This window comes from Bos javanicus, chromosome 21, assembly GCF_032452875.1.
Source record: "Bos javanicus breed banteng chromosome 21, ARS-OSU_banteng_1.0, whole genome shotgun sequence".
Taxonomy (NCBI): Eukaryota; Metazoa; Chordata; class Mammalia; order Artiodactyla; family Bovidae; genus Bos; species Bos javanicus.
The window spans coordinates 22,078,962-22,101,392 of record NC_083888.1 but is presented as its reverse complement, the minus strand read 5'-3'; the positions used below and the strand labels follow the sequence as shown (position 1 = coordinate 22,101,392).

The window sequence follows — 22,431 nt, the reverse complement described above, 5'->3', positions numbered from 1 at the left end:
AATCCAACTGTATCTGAAATCAGTGCTCCCCCCCGGACTTTTCAATTACAAGAGCCAATATAATTCTTTTTTCTTTCTTTCCTTTTTTTTAGGGGATGCTGAAGTTCAGTTTGTAGGCCTAAACTCATCTATAAATAAGAGCCTTAACTAACACCGTATCTCTCTCCACTCCTGCCCCCTCTCTTTTTCTCCCTTTTGGGTCATACCCTACCCTGTCCAAACACCAGCCTGACTAATCTCACATACCGGGCGGCAAGCACACAGGGCCACACACAGGTGCGCACAGGAGCCCCAGGGACATGTAGGGAAGTACACACACAGGCAGAGCCTGGGAAAGCCCAGCCACCCATGCACACACGCAAACACAGACACACAGCTGCACAGAGCAGGGCAAGCTCTGCTCCCTACTCACATATTTGTGGTCAACAAGTCTCTCTGGGGGACAGACGGAAGTGCGTGTTTCCACGGGGATGGGCTGGATCCAACCTGCTTGGGCTTTGGCCGGTCTTCTCATTTCACTGGAAATCCCTGGGCAGAGTCCAGAGTTGAAGGAGGCTGGGCCTCCCACCTGGCTCGGTCCAGCACCAATTCCAGAGTCCTGGGCCACGGCCGGGGCAGGGACTCGACCCTCTCTCAGGGAAGAGGAAATGGGGCAAGTGGGCCCCATTCTGGACCTGGCCCTTGGAGCCTAATGACTAAATCTGCCTTCCTCATCTATGACGCCCTCCTCTCCACTCTTTACTTCTCCCAAACAGGCCCACCTCTTCCAGGAAGCCCACCTTTATTACTATCACTCTCCCATGTCCCCTCCTGGGGCCTCCTTTTCCACCTGTCATCAGGGCTTCTCAGTTTTCTGGATCATGTATTTTATCTTTCATTCTGTATTTTTCCCAGTCTCCCTTTTCTCGCTGCATCAGTAATTATAACAGCAACCTATTTTCCTGAGCTTGAAGATAAGGAAAGCAGTGTAGTACCACAAACAGTAAAAGTGTTTCAGGTCTAAGAGGTCTTGAAAACAAAACAAAATCACACAGTTTGCCTTTTTGTTTCACTGCTTTTTAACTGATACCTAAGCAACAGCATGCAGTCAATGGACAAACCCTTTAATGTTTCAATCCTAGAACTAAATATTAAACAGGACTGACAACACCTCTTTAATAATTAATCACACACACACGTGACAGAATCCTTTGTGATGCATAAACAGTTCCTGGTAACACAGAGAGCAAATTACCAGCACAGGCTAGTTGTTTTGGAAATCTGGGGACCATGATGGATGAAGGGCAGGGGTACCTCTTCTCTTAACAACCTTTTTTTGGTCACTTTGATTACCAAAGTTACACATGCATCATTGAACATTTAAACATTATAGAAACACAGAATGCAGAAAGTTAAAGGTCCCTCTAATCTGAGCCTTCCAGAGATGACCACCACTGAGCTTATGGAGTTTTTCTCCAGATTTTTTTCTCAAGTGGATACTCTTTTATGTTACTCATTTTACAAAAGAGGCTCGTACTCTACCAGCTTTTTTTGCAGTTTGTTCTTTTGGGTGGAGATCCACACTGCGCGCTGCTCACTCTGTTGGGGGCTCATGTGCTGCCTTGATCATAAACTAAATGCTTGTGGCATACTTCTGGTTTATCCCGAAGTATGTAAGTATCCAAGCCTGAAGAAGACTTGGCACCCGGGGCAGCCTCCACAGGGATGGGCTTGCAGCTGCCCTGTGGGGTGGCGGGGGCTCATCAAGCCCCAGCACAGGGCAAACTGGACTGAACCTGTGTCTCTGCCTCTGCCCCTTCTAACCTCTCTGTCCCTCCCCTCGCCTCTCCCCTCCCCGCATCCTCCTTCATCTTCTCCTCTCTCTTCCTTGCTTGGTTTCTCTTGGTGCCCAGAGTAGAAGCCAGGAGACATGACACATCTAGGAGTAACCAAAATTGTTTCGAAACATTCCCTACACTGTGTCCTAGAACCTTGACATCTCTGTGTGGCCTGATTTCTCCAACAAGGACTTAATAGGCTGTGCCTCTTGAAATGGGGCTTCCCTGGACCTCCTGCAGGAGACCCTGGTTCGATCCCTGGGTCAGGAAGATCCCCTGAGGAAGGAACTGGCAACTGGCTCCTATATTTAACGAACCGGGAGCTTAGAGCCCAAAAAGCTAGATTCAGTCCTGGCTCTGCAAGTTAGCTTGTTTCCTCTTTTGTAAAACAGTGGGAGTGGGTAAGAATGCCTTTCTCACAAAAAAATATTGACAGGGATTACATGAGTTGATGCAGGTGAGCTGTTTGGCAGACAGGCTGGCACCATTGAGCTGGCAGGTGTCGTCACTGCCACAGGTCCCATCTCAGAGCTGTCTGGATACACTGCTCTCCTCCTCCAGGCCAGGAGACCCTGTATTGCTCTCCTGCTCCTACCCTGAAGAAGGGGCAGCACAGTGATCCTGGCCTCCCTGAAGCCCAATTCTCTTTCCACGTAGAACTTGGCTGAGAGCCCCAGGCGGGGCAGCTGGGAGGCTGGGTGGGTCAAAATGAGTCCCCAGGGAAAGAACAAGAGCTGGACGACCCTTTGGGTCCTGGCTGCACCCATCCAGCTGTGTGACCTCTGCGTGTCACTTGACCTTCTGTGGCCTGCTTCCTGAGGAGATGATCTCACTGGGGAGGTAGAGTGAGGTCAGCGACTGAGCAGGGCTGGAGTGCTGCGTCCAGGGCAGGGGGTGGCAAAGAATATGTATTTTTAGCAATAAAGAACCCACCTGCCAATGCAGGAGGCAAAAGAGATGCAGTTTGATCCCTGGGACAGGAAGATCCCCTGGAGGAGGGCATGGCAGCCCACTCCATTATTCTTGCCTGGAAAATCCCATGGACAGAGGAACCTGGTGGGCTACAGTCCAGAGGGTCACAAAGAATTGGACACAACTGAAGTGACTGAGCACACATGCACGCATATATGTGTGTGTGTGTATGTGTGTGTGCGTGTGTGTGTATATCAGTTCAGTTCAGTTAGTCGCTCAGTCGTGTCTGACTCTTTGCAACCCCACAGACTGCAGCACGCCAGGCCTCCCTGTCCATCACCAACTCCCGGAGCTTACTCAAATTCATGTCCATCGAGTCGGTGATGCCATCCAACCATCTTATCCTCTGTTGTCCCCTTCTCCTCCTGCCTTCAATCTTTCCCAGCATCAGGGTCTTTTCCAATGAGTCAGTTCTTCACATCAGGTGGCCAAAGTAATGGAGCTTCAGTTTCAATCCTTCCAATGAATATTCAGGACTGATTTCCTTAGCATTGATTGGTTTGATCTCCTTGCAGTCCAAGGGACTCTCAAGAGTCTTCTCCAACATCACAGTTCAAAAACATAAATTCTTTGGTGCTCAGCTTTCTTTATAGTCCAACTCTCACATCCATACATGACTACTGGAAAAACCATAGCTTTAACTAGATGGACCTTTGTTGGCAAAGTAATAATGTCTCTGCTTTTTAATATGCTGTCTAGGTTGGTCATAGCTTTTCTTCCAAGGAGCAAGTGTCTTTTAATTTCATGGCTGCAGTCACCGTCTACAGTGATTTTGGAGTCCCCCAGAATAAAGTCTCTCACTGTTTCCATTATTTCCCCATCTATTTGCCATGAAGTGGTGGGACCAGATGCCATGATCTTAGTTTTCTGAATGTTCAGTTGTAAGCCAACTTTTTCACTTTCCTCTTTCATTTTCATCAAGAGGCTCTTTATTCCAACCAAAACAAAACAGAAGCACTTGGAAAGATTTATAATGATGAGGCTACGCTGTCTCTCCCATCCCTGTCCTCTTCATCAGAGGCAAGCCCTTCCCTGTTTCTAGCTTCAGTTCTCTGGGGCCACTCCTATTTCAGAGGGTTTTTTGGTCAAAGTAGTGGAGAATCCCTTCTGCTCTCCAGGCTCTGATATAATGCAGAGGATATTTTTATAAGGGGTGAGACATTCAGAACTGTATGCAGACGTCTTCAGAAGGGGTACAACAACCCCCTTATGTTCTTCTTCCAGTTTTGCCCACACTTCTTGGGTCTTGGCCAATGAAGTCTCTTTCATCACATCGATTCATGTGTCCAAATGGTAGCTAAAAACCAGAGGCTTTTCCTTAGCTAAGTTCATAAGCAGAATCATGTCATACCTCTTTCCTAAACCTGCCTCTCTCTCTCTCTCTCTCTCTCTGGGAAGTTATCAAAAGGGACATTGAATGTGATGTTTCTTTTCTCATTTGGGGCATTGAAAACTGGGGTTCCTATAGTCCTAGTAGGAATATTCTAAATTAGAAAGTATGTATGAATTCTGATGACACAGAGCAAAATACCAAAACTGAAGAAATATCTTAGATGTTGATACCCTCTACTTGTAACTCTTATCCACTTTTCCTAGAAGGGGACCCTCCCACGACTGAGGGCGGAGTGCCCTTTCAGCACATCTACAGCAAGTCTGGGTGTTCACAGGGTAAGGAAATACTCCAAACACCGGAAAGGCCAAAGTCCCCTGCCCCCAACTTACTTGCCATGACTATGCCAGCATCCCCTGACACAGTCCACCCCTTGACCCCTTCGAGTCATTGGGAACAGATGGGCAGAAATGGCCATTATCCACTACAAGGTGAAAGAATGGGTCCGGGGCCCATCTCTCTTGGCAACAGTAGAGGGCCAGTAAAGTAAGCACACCTTGCTTGATCTTTCCATAAGATCTTATAGAAAAGTCAGCGTGAATTTCTTGGCCAACCCAGTGTTTAACTGACTGCTACTTTGTGATGCATATTTCCCTTGTTGCTGTTGTTTGTATATATAGTGATCTTTTAAAAATTATGTATTCATTTTTGGCTGCGCTGGGTCTTTATTGCTACGTGGGCTTCTCTCTAGTTGTGGAGAGTGGGGGCACTCTTTGTTGCAGTGTGCAGTTTCTCGTTGCGGTGGTTTCTCTTGCTGTGGAGCCAGGCTCAGTAGCTGTGGCACATGGGCTTAGTTGCCCCATGGCATGTGGGATCTTCCTGGACCTGGGACTGAACCTGTGTCCCCTGCATTAGCAGGTGGATTCTTATCCACTGAACCACCAGGGAAGACCCTGTTGCTATTGTTTTATCTTCTATCCCTCTTGCCTTTCCACCTCATATTAGCTTTTGATATGCGAGGTTGAGATGTCCCCTTTTTCAGTTTGAACTGGGTTAAAGTGCTCCACCAAGGTGGGTGTTAATTCAGGTTATCCTGTTGGACCTGGGGATGCTACCCCTGGCTTTGGTTTTATACCAGAGCTTACATCCTCTTTTGGGAGGCACATCATTTTCTGCCAGCCATGGAGGGAGGGGGGCACTAATTTGGACCTCCATAGTCTTGTTGGTCCAGAGCATGACACTGAGTGACAGTTGATAAGCTGGTCAATCGTACAGGCAAAGATCATCCCGTGATTGTTCCATCTTCTCCCTCTGTCAGGGGAGTACCCTGATGCGGCACCCACGGGGCTTTACAGCAAAGCCAGCTATTTGTACAAAAGTTTCTGTGAAGAGGACTGTAGGCCTCCTGGGAAGATCTCATAAAATTAATCTACTGCAGGCCAGCAGAGTCATGGGGAATATGCTGACAGATGGGGCATCTCAATTAACTACAGTTGTTAAGAAAAAAAATGGGCATCTCTGAGTGTCACATCCAGACACTGAAACTCTCCAGGTCCCGTATCTTGCTTCTCTCCACCCGGGTGGAATTCCAGCAATAATATCAATTCTGCCATAGGCACAGCCTCCACTGACTTTCCTCTGACAAGCACTGACTGTTCTTCCTGTGTGGACTTGCCAAGTCTACATCACAATTCACTTTGAAACCCTTTCCGTTGCACTGTGCCTTAAAAGCAAGAGTCATTCTCCCAAAGATTTTGTCCAATGCCCTTCAGGTCTGTGACTACAGGGGTCTGTGGAGAACCTGACCCACCCCAGGAGCTAAGCACTGACCAGTTGAGGGTCGGGAGGCAGTGCTGGCTATTTCCCACAGGACACAGGATGAGAGTTGGAAAGACAGTTTTCAGGGGTAGGGGTAGGGATGTTGTTAGCCACCCCACCCTGAAGGAAGGAAGAAATACTAGGGTCTCCCAGCTTGGAGAAGAACAGCAGCATGTGAGTGGGCCCTGCGATGGATCCCAAAATTCCAGGAGATGATGACAACAATGATACCATCTGAGGTTGTCCTGTGCCAGGTGGTGCTAAGAGCTTTCACTTCTCTGTCTCAGTTAACCCCCAAGATAACCCATGAGGTAGGTACTGGTCACCATTTCCTCCCATCTGTCCTCTATGAAGGGTATGATGGAGGAGCCAGCACCATAAACGGAGCAACTATTGAGAAGTTGAGCAGCCTGGGGTAGAACCACAAGCCACTCTGCCACGAGTCTGGATCAGGGAGATCTGACCTGTTGTTTGAGGCATCCACCATGTGTTTCTACCTCACCTGCAACTCAATAAGCAGGATGGACTCTGGGCTCACACTTTGATCAAATGACTGTGAGTTGTATTCTCTGATCGGACTCCATAAAGTCAGGGATTGTTGCTTGTTGTTCAGTTGCTCAGTTGTGTCCAACTCTTCACAGCCCACCAGGCGCCTCTGTCCATGGGATTTCCCAGGCAAGAATACTGGAGTGAGTTGCCATTTCTTTTTCCAGGGGATGGTCCTGACCCAGGGATTGAACCCGGGTCTCCTGCTTGGCAAGCAGATTCTTTACCACTGAGCCACCAGGGAGGCCCAAAGTCAGGAATACTGTGTCTCTAAACAACTTCCTGAAGTATTAGAGAGACCCAGCACACATTCTGCAGGGGCTGGTTTCCTGGGCACTCAGCCACATAACCTGAATCACTTGACACCAACTGCTCCAGGAATATCCTTTTTTTTTTTCTGTTAGAAAACAAAAGCCCTAAAACAACAACAACAACAACAACAACAACAACAACAAAACAGAAAAACGAAGAAAAAAAAAAAGAAAAGCCCTAATGAAAATTTCTCTGCCAGTGACAGTCTACACTGCAGGACACCTGATGTGTCTTAAGCAGATTCCTTAGCCTGAGATGGGGATTCTTGTTCTAGTGATTTACTTGTGTGTCTGTGTATGAGGGGGCGGTGGGGGGGCAAGGTGAAGGGGGTGGGGGCAGAGTACAGGATGTAAAATAAGACAGGGGTAAGAAAGGAGGGTGTGGTCTTGGCTAGAGTCTGATCTTGCCGTGAAACTCTGGGACGTCCCCAGGTTAGTCCACTTTGAGGCAGGACCAGACCCATCAGTCAGAGGCTAAGAACTGGGAAAGGGTTTGGGAGGGGGTGTCACATCCCAGGTTGGGTGGCTTCCATTTGACTCATGGAATTGTAGCAGGAGGTGATTCCCACAGCAAGGGGATCTGCACAGGGTGCCAGCGGCACCCACTACTGGCTGGTTTTATTGGCACCCCTCACCCCAGGCTACTGTGGATTAGCTCAACCCATGACCAAGCAGAGTTGTTTCCCATAGGTGATCAGGGGTGTCAGAGAGGACCCTGGGTTTGTCTACCACTTGGCTGTAGTGAGAATTCTCAAGGGGGTTTGGTGGAACCAAAGCGGTTTAGTGAAATAAAGGTGTTTAATTTGGTTAGAAATGTCAGCTGGTTGAAACCAAAGGGATGTGTCCCATATGGGGTCTGGGTGTACCACTCAAATAATTAAAAGGCCAGCAGCCAGAGCAGCCGACTAGACCTCAGCACAGCCCAGGTATCTGTATAATCATGTCCTGTTGTTACTCTACCATGTAGGCATGTGCTGCAAGTCCCAGGGTAACTGTCTTTCATCTTCATGTGGGGTATATCCCCGAGGCCGAGTAGGTGGTAGCAGCTATCTTGAGCTGCCTTTTGGAAATAATAGGAAAGAGCCATCTCTGAACCACACTAATTCTGAGGTCAGAGGACAGTTCCTCAGGGGTTCCAGGACCTCTAATGTCAGTAGGAGTTATTGTTGTTTAGTCAGTAAGTCGTGTCCAACTCTTTGAGACTCCATGGACTGTAGCCCACCAGACTCCTCTGTCCATGGGATTTCCCAGGCAAGAATACTGGAGTGGGTTGCCATTGCCTTCTCCAGGGGATCTTCCCAACCCAGAGATTAAACCCAGGTGTCCTGCATTGGCAGGTGGATTCTTTACCACTGAGCCACATGGGAAGCCCTCAGTAGGGGATGTCTCTTTAAAAAAAAAGACATATCAGACCCAAAATGGAGTCAATTATCCCTAGGACAGCAAACCAAGACTCTACTATAGAGTCAGTCATTCCCAGGAACTCAATCTTTAACCAATCAATCTGGAATTACCTGGTCAGCACAGTGAGGTCACCTGCATGACATAATCCCCTTTCCTCCCAAAGGAAGGTGACCTTGCCTGAAATAATCCTTTTTTCCCTCTGACTTTATTGTCCCACCTACTTCCTGCCTTTAAAAACCTTCCACTTTGGGGCTTCCCTCATGATCTACTGATTAAGAATCTGCCTTGCAAAGCAAAGGAAACCGGTTTGATCCCTGGTCCAAGAAGATCCCATATGCTGTTGGGCAACTAAGCCAGTGTGCCACAACTACTGAACCTGTGCTCTAGAGCCCAGAAGCCACAGTTACTGAGCCCCTAGAGCCCGTGCTCTGCAACAAGGAAAACCATTGCAATGAGAAGTCTGTGCACTGTAACGAAGAGTAGTCCCTGCTCACTGCAACTAGAGAAAGATCACACAAAGCAATGATGACTCAGCCTAGCCAAAAATAAATTTAAAGAATGAGATAGCCTCTCTGAGTGTGAATAGCTCATGGGTACTGACAACATCAAGGTACAAAATTGGGACCCAGACTCTGCCCCATGCAACACTGTTGATCTGCCAGTAACCAGAATCCACTTTCAACATAATCCAAGGGACGAGAGACAGAATCAGATCAGGAAACAGAAGAGTTACTCTCAGAAGAAACTGTATGAGCTGGCTAATGTGCATCCTGAGTTGCTTCAGTTGTGTCATACTCTTTTCGACTGTAGCCCACTAGGGTCCTCTGTCCATGGGATGCTCCTGGCAAGAATACTGGAATGGGTTGCCATGCCCTCCTCCAGGTAATCTTCCAGATCCAGGGATTGAACACACGTCTCCTGCATTGCAGGCAGGTTCTTTACCACTGAGTCACCAGGAAAGCCCTGTGAGTTAGCTAATATACCTTGTCAAAAAATAGAGGGGAAATTTATGGAAACTTTAAGGCTGTTTGACCAAGATAGTATAACATAGTTTGTTGATTCAAGTTTTGTTTACTGATGTGTTCTCACTCACCAGAGATTCTGGAGTTCAAACAGCCACAGTTCTTACCATGTGGGGTGGATATGCTGACCCATGCTAAATTGTAACAGAAGATCAAAAAGCCAAGAAAGGCAGGAACTCACAGATTTCAGGAAACAAGAGGGCTTTATTGGGTCCCTGGCAAGCATCCAGCCCAACTATGCTCTCACTGTTCTCTGACAGGACCCACAAGATGGTCTCACTCTGTCGTGAGAAATTGGCGAGGGAGGCTCTGCTGGCATTCCTCTCTGGGCCTGGAATGCTGGTTGGAAGAGGTCCTGTGAAAATGAACTCCCTGATCTCAGCAGCAGAGATAGATAAATAGAAGGAACACAGTAGAGGAGTCAGCATGATAGACATGGGCATAGAAACCAGACCCCTAGCTATGGTTAATCGATCATGGGGTCCCAGGAATGAAAAAGACCAGACAGTGCCTAAGATATCACCCAGTCATGACCATAACTAAAGACTTCTGGTCGGGCAAAGAGGCCTGTCTCAAACTGCCAAGGTAGAGTCAAAATCTCCCACTTAATTTCCAAATGTCAAATGTCTTTGAATAAAAGCCTTATTTTGCATATTGTGAACCTTCCTTGCAGTCTTCCCCCAAAGGGATCTATGTTCAATTATTTGGGAATGGAAAGGAAAAGAAAATACTCAGACCTGGGGAGGGGGTTCTATAGGACACTGGCTTCAAGCTAAGTCCAATGTCTGGGGACAACAGAAAAGCATGTGGTCTGGCCATCCAAGGAGATATTCAATAGACTAAATTTTGTGCCATAGTAGACTCAGTGGAAACTCAAAGCCAATGAAGGGTTATTTTGAGCGTACAGTTGAAATGGATATACTCTGAAACAGGTATAACCCCCACAATGGCCCTGACGACTGGGACGAGAGTGACTACGGTAGGATAGGATGAGCACAAGCCATCGGAATACCCCCTCACTACCGAAATGGTGAAAGTGATACCATTTTTGTACAGGAACTATAGATATCAGTGTTACCATCAGATTGGCGGGCGAAGTCATAATGACTCCTACCACAGCGCAGCTTGGCCAGTGCAAAACACCAGGAGGTCTTTGGCTCGTTGTAAACTTTAAAACGTGGTGACTCCGATGACAGGTGCTCTCCCAGAAATGGTCGTCTTGCTAAAGGAAATTCACCCACCTCTTGACATTTGGTATGAGCCCTTTGATCTAGCGAAATCATTTTTTCCCCTCCATTTTGATGAGCAAAGAACATCAGAAGCAATCCGTCTTCAGGTGGCAGGGCCGCAGGACTCCATTGCTGTCCTGATTAAAGATATGTAATATCTTAGCTGTACAGCTCCATGCCACAACCTGCCTCATGGGGACCTTGACCTCAGCACTTCAATGTTCCATCATGTTGATAGGGCCTGGAGATCAGCAGTTTCCCTAGATGCTTTGTTAAGACATATGTATGAGTCAGAGGTGGGAGATAAAGCATGTGGAAATGTGAACTTTTCCCCTGATAAAGTTCCTGGGAATCAAGTGATCTGTTGAGGTCAGAATAGTTTGTTAATGTAGAAGAAACCCCTACATTGTGAATTCCTTACCACTAAGGCCCAATTTCAGGCAAAAATGTCAGGTGGGAGCATCTTCTTGCTCCAACCCACTTACTGACCCAGAAGACTGCCAGCTTTGGGCTGGGCCCAGAGTGAGTGAAGGCTCTTGAGCGGGACAAGCCGTTAGCACAAATGATTCTGCCACCAGGCCGCCTGTGGCAGACCCAGGGTGCTTGAGGGATTTATCTGTGGCATACTGAGGAGCTACATGGAGCCTCGGCAGAGCAGAGTGCTGCCCTCTTGACTTGTCACTGGGCTCTGGGGCAGTCTAGGGCTTGGCTACAGCATACTAGGTGGCCATGCTGGCCTTCAGGAAAAGGGGCTGTCAGACCTACCCAGCCACAGACAGGTGTGGCCACTATCACTAGGTAGACACGCCAGGATAGGGTTCTCAAGGCACAGGCAAGCAGGTGTGTGTGGGAGGGGGGCAGGGCGTGTGGCTCACTCACTCTCTCCCACGATGCCTCCTTCCTGACCTATGGCTGAATTCATCTCAGTCTACACCTACACTATGGCTTTAATGAGGTGGGAACCCGTCTTGACCATTATGGGCCCTTGTGGATTTGGTTTGCTCTCCTGACCTGTGACACCTCTCCCATCAAAATCCACAGGATTATCAAATGTTCTAAATCTTCAACCAGGGAAGGCACTTCATAGCAAAGTGATGGGTTGATGCCTATGGCATCTGCTCATCTTGTCAGGATCCCAGAAGTCTACAAGCGGTTAGCTTGAAAATACAGTGAAATAGTTTGCTGAAAACTCAGGTGTGGCACCAGCTGAAAACAATACCTTGCGAAACTGGGTAAGGCCTGCAAGATGGAGCATAAGCTCCAAACCCACAACCAGTTCACGGTGCTTTCTCCCACAGGTTGAAGCGTGAAGAGGGGCGTTATTACTACATCTCAAAGCTCTTCTCATACCTGAGGTTTAGGATTGGACTGGTGTAGAGGTTTTAGTCCCCAAGGAAACATCTTCAAAAATTCATAGTAATGATTCAAGTGAATTAAATTACAGGCCTAGGCATCTGGCTGTCTCAGGTTTTTTGTACCTCTGAGCGACACATAGCTAAGATAGGAGTGTATCTAGAATAGGAGTATACATAAAGACTACGTGTAGGAGTAGCTAGGATGATTAACGCTATCGAGGGAAAATAAGATCTTGGCTATTTAAAAGGGGGCAGGGTACAGATGGACATGGGGCATTTTCTAAAGTGCTTCCTGGTTCTCCATATCCAGTGGCTAATGTTTGCCACACAGGCAGGACCACTAAGGAACTGGACTTTGGGACTGAAGATCACTCCAACAGGCAAAAAAATCCCTAGTCATAAATACTAGTTCTCATGGCCAGTTATGAAGTGTGCTGTAGCCTTTACTCACACCTTCCTTCTTGCTGGGTTATATTCCTTCCACAGGTTGCAGAATTTCAAGATGAGATTATGATAAAAGAGGGAAGAGTACAATTTGTGACACTGGACTTCAGAGAATGGCAGCCCTGGTCACTACCCCTGGACTTGGTCATTGGCTTTGACCTTGAATGGTCTCCCCAAGCAGAAAGTAATTTGCTTTTGGTCACATGTGAGAGTCATAACATGTCATATGGGAAGAAGGGTGTGTTTTTGTGTGTCAGGGTTTCTCCAGTGATTGCCTACCAAGCCCGTCTTACCCTCCACCATTCTTCTGGTGAGAATCCCCATTCTTTGGAAAACTGCCTCTCCCCTACTCCACATTGCCCTGAGTTCCAGGACAGGAATTTGAATCTTGAGTGGAAGGAGACCCATTAGAGCCAACGGCAGCAGCTCCTGGGAGGCAAGCTCCAGAGCCACTATGGCTCCTGCCTTTCTAGGTCCTGTGAACTACCCCACACCCTTCCCATGAGTCCCTGCTCCTTGCTTAGATTGGTCCAAGTCCATTTCTGTTACTTAAAACCTGAGAAACATAATGGCCAGTGTCTCTTTTGAGACCACCTCATACATCTCTGCCTCCCACCAGTGGTCAGCTCAGGGTCTGGCATAAAGGAAGTCTGCTCAGTATGTCTGAATGAACAGGTGGGTGAACAAACAAATCAACAACATTCAGCTCTCAGTTCACCAAGGCAGTCTGGATATGCAGGCTGGGAGAGAGAGGGGCGCACTGGGGCAAGAGGAGAAAGTATGGAGAGTCACCTGAGCACAAGAGGAGGTAGAGAAGTCAGAAATGTCTAGCGGAGGGGGGACATATGGGGCAAAGAAAGGCCTGGGCAGTCGGGTGGGGCCGGGGCTGAGAAACCTCTGCAGCTGGGAACCGGAGACAGTCCGTGAGTAACTGAGAGGACCGCGGCACTGGTCATCCCTTCGGCTGGTCTTGCTGCAGTGGAGGAAGTCGGAGACACTGGGCGTCTCTCCAGCTCTACTCTTCTTTCCTGGGTTCCTTTCTTTGCATTCTTCTTCCAAATGAAGGAGCAGTTCCAAAGGCCTAAGCACCCTCATGCTCAGGGACCCAAGTCATCTTCCCAGTGGTACAAGCACAGACTGTTTGGCTGTCGCCATGGAAGGCTGAGACTGTCAATCCAGGAGCCAAATCATGGATCTATCTTTCCAGTGGGTCCAGGGACTGGAGGATGTCCTCAGAAAACCCTGCCTGGGGAAGAGGGGACCCTGACCCCGTACACCTACAACCACACTAGAGGAGGTGAGCTGGATGCACAGTGGCTGCCTTTATTGCATTCCAAGGGGACTGGGCTAGCTCTAGACTCCCCCCTCCCAGGCCTCAAGAAGGGCTCTCAGGAAGGACCCAGGGTGCTGGGCTGAGGACAACTCCTCCGTACTGAGGCCCAGAGCTGGAGGCCCAGGATTGAGAGCTGAAGGTTGGAGGCAGGGGTCCTAATCCCCAGACAGAGACACTTGTCCACCCCACATGGGGATGGGCTGCATTCTTCCCAGAACTCCCACGTGTACTCCCTCTGGAGAAGAGTCCAGCCCTCTGTCCCCGGTCAAGAGGGCAGTGTGGAATTCACTGTGACTCCCTCTCCTTTCAGTAAGGAGTACAAGGTCTCACAAAATCGACGCCCTCCCTCTGGCCACAGCTGCTGATGCAACCCTCACCTCACAGCAGAAGGCCTGGGAGGAGGGGACAGGTGTACTGGGGGTGGCGGCTGTGAGGCCAGAGGATGTGCTCCTTCTTGAGGTGTGGTGGGTAGGGTGGGGGTCAGCTAGGAAGCCCTTGGGTAGGGGGACAGTCAGTGAAAGGCAGGCACAGGCTGCAATCGGGCTCAAAGCCAGGGATGGGGGATGGGGAGCAAGGGGGCAGGGGAGGCAGGGGAGTGAGTGCCTGAGCAGCAGGGAAAGGCTGAGCATGAACACGCATCACCAAAGACCACTGCACAAGGAGGGGACAGGCCCTGGAAGGGCCCTGAGACCCATTTGGGCTCAGGGACAGGTTAGTGGCAAGATAAGCTGGGATAAATGAGGCAAAATGGCTGAAGGAAAAGACCCTGAGAGTCACCAGGCCAAACAGAGCAGAGGAAGTCTGGAGCCCTGAGGGCAGGGAGAGATCAGAGCCAAGTGAAGGGAGAAGGGAGATGCTGTCCCACATGCCCCAGAGCATGACGTTAGCAGCAGGGTCTGGGCAGGACATCGGCTGCAGATCATGCAGAGGACTCAGGGCAGCCCCAGCAGTGGCCAGTGTAAACTTCAAGGATGGCCAGGCTGCCAGGCACTTGGAGGTGGGGCCTGGGAGCCCTGGTGACAATGGCACCAGGAGAGGCCACGGGACTGGGTGCCACACGCCCAGTGTCTGATGAGGAGCTGAGTGAGGAGCGGCTGCTTGGAAAGGCCCTGGGTGGAGCCTCCTGGGGCACACCTGCTCCAGTTGGTTCTGTACTGGGAACATCTCTGGCGGTTTGAGCTGCTTCCTTGTTGGTCTGCTGCTGGATGGAGGCCCCCAGCCTCCTGTGGGGGCTACCGCATGCCCTGGGCCTTGGAGGCTCCCTCTTGGATGGGAGACTGTCCCAATAACTGGGTGGCGACCACCTCTGAGGCCTGAGGGGTGGCTTTGGAACCCGAGGCACTCTTCCGGGTGCCCTGGGGACTCGGGGGGCCTTTCTTCTGGGGCTGAGGACTCAGCTGGGGGCCCTTCCTGCCGGCAGATGGACTCTTGGAGCCTTTGGCCTTGGCTTGGGGGTGGGTGGCCTCTGGGCCCTTGAGGGGTTTTAGCCCCAGCATCTCACAGAAGGTGTTGCACTGGTGGGAGGAGGCGAACTGGTCCAGCAGGGCGGGGAAACAGCTCTCCTTGAGGCCTTGGTACCTGCGGCAGGACACAAGAGCTGAGTGGGGTCCTACCCAGAGAGACAGTCCTCAGGGCAGACCGTGGGGTGCCCATGGCATGGTGTCATGCCCAAGGTACCTCTTACCTTACCTCGGGGTGCTGAGGAGTCCACCTCAACTGGCAGCACCCAAAACCTCACTTTTAATCTGAGGCCTCATTCAGCCCTGGCCCACGGAATTCATCACGTGGGATGTCGCTTGGTATGAGAAGGCTCTGCTTTATCAACATAAATTACTGCAGACTCCAGGTCCCCACTCCACTCACAGGCCCTGTTTATCTGCCCCCCGATGAACCTCCACAAGGTTTCTCTGTGAGAAAGCAGAGGAGCGGGTTCACTGCAACCCCAGAACGCCAGGTGCTCCTGTGTGGGTGGCAAGAGCTGCTGGTCCAGATCTGGGGTCAGGGCCGTAGCAGATGGGGAGCAGAGGTCCCTGAGACATTAGGACATGGCCTTGGGCACAACTAGGGCTACTGAGTCACAAGGTCCAGCACCTTGGGGATGGAGAACCAGAAGAACTTTGACATTTTACACCCCAAGCAGCCTCTCAGAGGGCATTCTGTCACCAAGAAGCACTCACCCTCGCAGTTTGGTAGCAATCTGCACATCAGTCATTTTCCAGTTAACCCCTGAAAAGAGAAAGACAGAGAGTATTGGGAATTGGTGGTAGCCTGGGGCAGTTCTAGGACCCCCAGGTCTCCAAGATGTGTATCATTTTAGATGGGAACAAGCCAAGCTCTAGGCACATCTTCAGGTTCCCTCTCACTGGGCATCACCTGGCCTGTCTCAGGGGCAGTGTGTGTATATTTGTATTATGAGTAGTAATAATAGTTCCATTTTCACAGGTAAGGAAATTAAGTAACTTCAGCAGAGTCAGACATTCATTCATTTACTAACTGGGCACGGTCTGTGTACAATGACCACTGTGAATTAAAGTATCATTCCTAGACCCACAAGTCTTCCAACTAAGCTATTCTGTCTCTACTGGGTGAGAGTAGGTCATCCTAAACTGGGCAAGTCTCTGGCTTTTAGCTAAAACTTTCGCCTCCTCCTTAACAGATTAGCCCATCTGGACAGAGAGAGCTAGGTGGAAATGGAAAGGTGTAACAGGGCTGGGCTGGCAGAAGTGTAGCATGGATAAGACCAGCTTCCACATACTCATCAAGGCAGCAAGCAAGCACTCCAAGCAGCCAGACGGGCTCCAAGGTTAAGAGAGCCTTGAAGGACAGAGTCGGGCAAACAGTGATGGAGGAAACACATCCCACCTGGCCAGGCTACCCCAGCACCTTAACATCACGCATCAGGCCTGTGACCGCCTTTCCCTGTTTGCACTCTGTCCAGCTGCCTTCCTCCAGGAGCCAAGCTCTCACTAACAGGCCTGAGTGCCAGTAGATGACAGAGCAGCACAGATGTGGGCTTGAAACCAGGCAGATCTGGACTTCCATTTTGGCTCTGTCGCTTTGGAGCCGTGTGTGCTTGGCCAGTCACTTCCTATCTCTAATCCTTGACAGTAAACCCAGTGATCATGCTGCCCATCTTGTAGGGGAATTAAGACGATCACGGTATGTGTCAGACCCTAACTTAGTGTCTGAAGCACAGCAGTAATGCAATAAATATTCATTTCTTTGTCTTTTCTCTTTCAGCATTTTTCACATTCCATTGTGCATGATAATACTCATGATCCCTCACTTGCACAGAACTCTGGTTTGCAGAGGGCGTTCCCAAATACAGTCTCATGGAATCTTCATAATAAGTTTGAGAGAGAGGCAGGAAAGATACTATTATTCTTAGAGAGGGAAAGGAAATGGAAGCTCAGAGGGATGAAAGACGTAATCTGTCTGAGCTTCTTTTCTTCTCTGTAAAACAGAGACCCAGCTAGAAAATGAAGAGGCCTGGGGTTGAATTTTTTTTTTCTTTTCTTTTTTTAAGGCTTGACTTTCTTTCATTTCCAAGTCCTTCTACTATATTATGTTATTATCCCATTGTAGAAATTGGTATATTCATCATAAATTCTTGAGGACAATGGGTATTCCTAATTCACATTTTTATCTTCTCAGTACTTAGTAATGTTAGATGGAAAAAAAGAAGGAAAGAAGAAGGGAAGGAAAAATTTATAAGTTAACAAATGGAGTGAATAACAGTTTAATGTGTTACTAGCTCGCCCTTCAACATCTATAGTTATATATAAATATTTATTGTACAGCTTACCCCCAACGCTAAGCACACTTACAGTCAGTTTTCTATCTCTGGCCCTGGTTTTCTCACTTATTTACATCAGGGATAAAATGCAATAATGTGTGACATCCCCAGCATCCCCCAATGTGTGTAGACAGAACTGTATCTTTTCCTTTCTCTTGCCAGGTCTGGTTAAAGAGTGTAGGCCTGGAGAGGAGACGTCAAAGAAGGAAGGAGAATTCACGCTTACTGGCCTCCCTTTTTGGGGAAGAATCTGAATAATGGGAAAAATAGAAACAGACTAAAGAGAAGTATGAGAGACTAAGTTTGCTTACATAATATTAATAATAAACTACCAAAGACTGCTCAGTTGGTAAAGAATCCGCCTGCAATGCGGGAGACCTGGGTTTGATCCCTGGGTTGGGAAGATCCCCTGGAGAAGGGAAAGCCAGTATTCTGGCCTAGAGAATTCCATGGGCTGTATAGTCCATGGGGTTGCAAAGAATAAGACACGACTGAGCGACTTTCACTTTCACACTCACCAAAGACTGAGGGGGGAACAGAGGAGGAGGAGACAATAAAGCTCTGTGTGCAAGGGTAGAAGAGAGTTTAGGAAGCTGGAGAGGAAGACGGTTCAGAGCAGAGCTACAGGGAAGAAGGGTGATTTTGAAAATGTGGTCATGCAGCTTGAATTAGATCCCATGAAATAGTCTTTGAAATAATATATTTTTTAAGTGGAGCCTGGAGTATACGCCTTTAAACACAATTTCAGTAAGAGACTAGGCTCCATGAGGGTCTGGTATGTACTAGGGTTGCACAGAAAGTGGTTTCTGTCCAGTGCACTTTAAAAGGTTACTGTGAAAGCAGAGAAGAACACATGCGGAAGTGTGCTGCACACCAGTGCCCTGCCCTCCGCATGCTCTCCTGCACAGGCACACACCCACCTCACACCCTCATACCTGCCAAGTCTGTGACAAGGAAGCTGCCGTTCGTCCACAGATAGAGCCAGTGCTGGAAGGTCTGGCATTTCCACACGGCCTCAGAGCTGCTAGGCGCTGCAGGAGCCGCAGCACAGCCCCAGTCCCGGGAGCAGTAGGACTCTAGGGGCTGGCCCAGGTCCTCCTCCAGGGTGGCATAGGGGATGTTGTTGGCAGGCCGGTAGATCAGATACAGTGGGATGATCCTAAGCACAGTGCCACCCCGCGGTGAGCAGGACTGACCGTGCCCCGAGAGCGCCTCCCTCCACCTCAACTCCACACAAAAGGAAAACCCTTCCAAAAAGGGAACTCAGCTCTGAGCCTGAAGGGCAGCAAGGACAGGAGTTTCCCAATGCCTTCAGGGTCCTGTCCATCTTCTGAGGTCAGTGGGATGAGAGCTGAACCCTGCTCTGGCCCCAGGAGGCCTCTGTGCCTGAGTGAGGGGCTGGGACCCGTAAGTGACAAACAGAAAGGAATACCTCTGAGAGGATTCAGCCAGACTGTCCACGCCCACTAGACCCTGGATGGTTTAGCCTCCCTGTCACCTTCAGAGAGGCCCAGAACCTGCCATGCCTAAACCCCACAATCAGCAAAAACTGGGAGAAGGGGTAGGGAATTCAGGTGGGTGAGAGGAGACTGGAGACCAGAACAGAAGCTTTTCTAAAGTGGGCCATGAATCTTGACGTCTTTGTTTCTAGATTCTATTGAGGAACCATTGAGCTGAGCATGGGGCTAGCTGGGGGCCCATTTGCACATGACCATTACTCAGGGGGTACCCAGCAGGCTGTGAATCATGTCTCTGTGCAGGAGCTCAAGTCAGACTGCATGGCCCCCTCCCTGTGCACTTACTCAGGCACCTCTCCAAAGCCAGGAGCAGCCCGGGCTTCAGCCGCAAAGATTTTGCAGTACTCCCGGCTCATGTTCTGGATCTTGCACCCCTGTGGGTTGAAGAGAACCAACTCTGGTCAGCACAGAAGCATACCTGCTCTTAGTCACGCCTTGCTCTAAGTGGGAGGCTGTCTGCTAGAGGCTGCAGGGAGGATCCCAGCCCTGGGGAAGGTGGGGTTCACTCCTACCCTCCTCCCTCATCTGCACCTCATTTTTCTCATTTGTAAAACAAGAGGCTTTGGACATGTTTTCAAAGTGGTTTACAAACTGTTTGCTAGAGCCCTCGTGATAGGTAGCTGTGCCCCAGGGGCCACGCTGCAGAAAGTGGGGCACCCGCCCCACCCACAGTCACCCCCTGTCCCCTCACAAACAAGGCTTCTCTGTGCAAGATACAGTTGAGGGAAGTGAAAAAGGTTTCTGGTGAAAAATAGTTTGAAGACTATGGTCCCAACGATGTAGCCTGGACTACATCTCAGGCTCTCCTCAAGGTAAAGCAGAGACTGAGATGGCATCCACCTCCATATGGGGCTTCCCAACAGGACCAGGCTGGGAAGGGGAGGGATGAGAGGGTGGAAGCGGGGGCAGGGGCATGGGACAGTACCTGGATGGTGACGTCATAGTTTCTGCCCAGGAGAGAAGTCTCGCTGCTGGGCCCGAACACAAGCAAGCTGGACACCTTGATGACGCACGTACGGCCTGACTCGAAGATGGGTTCCAGCCCGTAGATGACCTTGGCCTGGGAGGCCTTCCTCAGGCTGCAACCGTGTCCACCCCCTCGAAGTTCCTCACTCACCAAGCGCCCAAAGAGCTTGTCCCCCCAGCAGCCAGAGTCAGCCAGACCCTTAGCGAACACCATGGGGGTCATCTCAATCTCTTCTCCAACTGGAGGGAACAGGAAAAGTGTGAAAAAACTAGAAACTCCCCCTCAGGACATCCCTGGCTGTCCAGGGGTTAAGATTGCGCTTCCAAAGCAGGGGACGTGGGTTCAATCCCTGGTCAGGGAACTAAGATCTCACATGCTGCAGGGAGCAGCCAAACAAATACATAAATACACATTATAGAAGCTCCCCCTGACTGATGCAGAGTCCACAGGGCAGGAAAAGCCTGGAATTGATACACTCACTCTGTCCATTACTGCTCTTTGGGGGTGCACTGTGGGGTCCGTGGTAGACTGTGAGCTCCTGAGGGCAGACCCTGTAGTTATGCAACCCTCGGTCATTCAACAGTGCTTGTGTGTGAGAAAATAAGGGCTCAGCCTGTGTCTGTGGAAGGCAGGGGTTTTCTGAGGAAGCAGCTATCAATACAGACTATCAGGATTAGTCTGTTTTAGAATTTGGTGTTTTGATCAAGTGAATAAGTGATTCCATCTCAATTAACAAGTTTGACTGAAAAAAAAAGTTTGAGACCAATCCAATAGCAATGAGTACTCCTAGTGCTCAAATTGTGATCACTAAATACCATTTTCCACTAAAGTGAAAGTGAAAGTCACTCAGCTGTGTCGGACTCTGCAACCCCATGGACTATATGGAATTCTCCAAGCCAGAGTACTGAAGTAGGTAGCCTTTCCCTTCTCAAGGGAATCTTCCCAACCTAGGAATCAAACCAGGGTCTCCTGTATTACAGGCAGATTCTTTACCAACTGAGCTATGAGGGAAGCCTATTTTCCACTAAAAGGAACCAGAATTCCCTGAACAAATGGCAGGAAGTGTCTTGGATTGACCAGAAACATCTATGGATCAGAAAGTAAGTGAAGTATCGAAAACAACTGGTTGCTTGTCACAAGAACACATGAGCCAACCTGAAGGGGCTTCCATTGGCCAAAAAAAAAAAAAAAAGAGAGAGAGAGACAATTTTACTAACAAAAAGAATAACTGCAAAGTACTGAACATTCAAATGTGTTAAAATCCATACTTTCATAATTATAAAAAACAAAAAACCTTCCTCCTGGAAAAAAACAAAAAACCCTTATTGGTGACCTGTGGAAGATGTTACAGCTCTAATTCATTTTTCTGAAAGCTTAGCAAGAGGGAAAAGAAAGTAATTTCCATTCATTTTTTTGTTGGACCTATATGTATCAGGATTACCAAATAAACATTTCCTCTTTACTGAAAAATGTTAGCTAGTGAATAAAGAAGAAATGACAGAATTAAAATACTCCATGTTCTAAACCTTAAGGAGATAAAGGATTGAGGTAATAATCAGTGACTGCTAAAACTCCTCGATAATGACAGGAGTTGTATCAGATACAGTTTTAATATTTTTTTTAAACTGTGCCTTGCAGTAAGTGGGAATCCTCGTTCCCCTAACAGTGATTGAAGCCAGGCCTGGCAGTGAAAGAGTCAAGTCCTAACTACTGGATTGCCAGAGAATTCCTGTTTATTTTTTTTAACTTTAAAGGGGATAGATCAGGCAGAAAACATGTGAATAAACTCAGTGATCATTCTTAGTTTTACTAAAACAAACAGATATCATGTGCCTGAAGATTGGAGGCAAAAGGAAACACACAGCTCACCTGTGAAATGTTCCCCCAAATTTGCACCTGAGCACCTCAACCTAATAACCAGTTTAGAGGAAGTCCATCAATGAAGCAACATGTTAAATGGTGATACAATCAACAAAATCCAAAATGGAAGACATTCTACACATCAAGTGACTTCACGAAGTAAATGGTAAGGAGTGAAAACAAGTGAGGGATGAGCAACTATTATACACTTGACAGATTTAAGAGATATGTCAGGGACTTCCCTGGCAGTCCAGTGGCTAAGACTCCATGCTCCCAGTGCAGGGGGCCCAGGTTCGATCCCTGGTCAGGGAACTAGACCCCACAAGCCACAACTAAGACCTGGTACAGCCAAATAAATAAATAAATATTAAATAGGAAAAAAAAGAAGATATGTTAGCCAAAAGCACTGAATGGTTCCTAATTCAAATAAACCAACACTTACAAGACAGGAAAATCTGATTTTATGAGAACAAAGTATTATTTGTTTTTAGGCATAAGGTTATATTTGATATTAACTCTGATTTGATAACTGAACAAAAAGTACTAATTGAATGAATGAGTAAAGGAGTGAATGAATGAAGGAATTCATGAAGCTCTAGAAATCTTTCCATCACCAGCTGCCTTCAAAGTCCTAAATCCTTAATGTGTCTTTTGCAGGAGCAACACAAACTCTTCCTCTAATATTTGTGCCTTCAAATTGTTTGTCAAAC

At 48.5% G+C, this 22,431-nt stretch overlaps 2 protein-coding genes across 5 annotated transcripts in view; both read right to left on the bottom strand.

The window, feature by feature from the left end:
- Nucleotides 1-9,306, bottom strand: part of SLC28A1 (solute carrier family 28 member 1) — an 81,793-nt gene extending 72,487 nt beyond the window's left edge. For both annotated transcript variants that reach the window (XM_061394012.1, XM_061394010.1), the window contains exon 1: nt 413-9,306. The gene's annotated coding sequence lies outside the window, so the exon portion shown is untranslated. The remainder of the gene's footprint in view (nt 1-412) is intronic.
- A 4,240-nt stretch (nt 9,307-13,546) lies between these two features.
- Nucleotides 13,547-22,431, bottom strand: part of ALPK3 (alpha kinase 3) — a 53,268-nt gene continuing 44,383 nt past the window's right edge. For 2 of the 3 annotated variants that reach the window (XM_061393991.1, XM_061393992.1), the window contains 5 exons: nt 19,820-20,100; nt 19,180-19,268; nt 18,313-18,536; nt 15,759-15,807; nt 13,547-15,159 (listed from right to left, as the gene is read on the bottom strand). In XM_061393991.1, the coding sequence (XP_061249975.1) occupies nt 14,814-15,159; nt 15,759-15,807; nt 18,313-18,536; nt 19,180-19,268; nt 19,820-20,100 (989 nt within the window). In that variant the 3' untranslated portion in view covers nt 13,547-14,813. The other variant, XM_061393993.1, reaches the window with a different exon arrangement.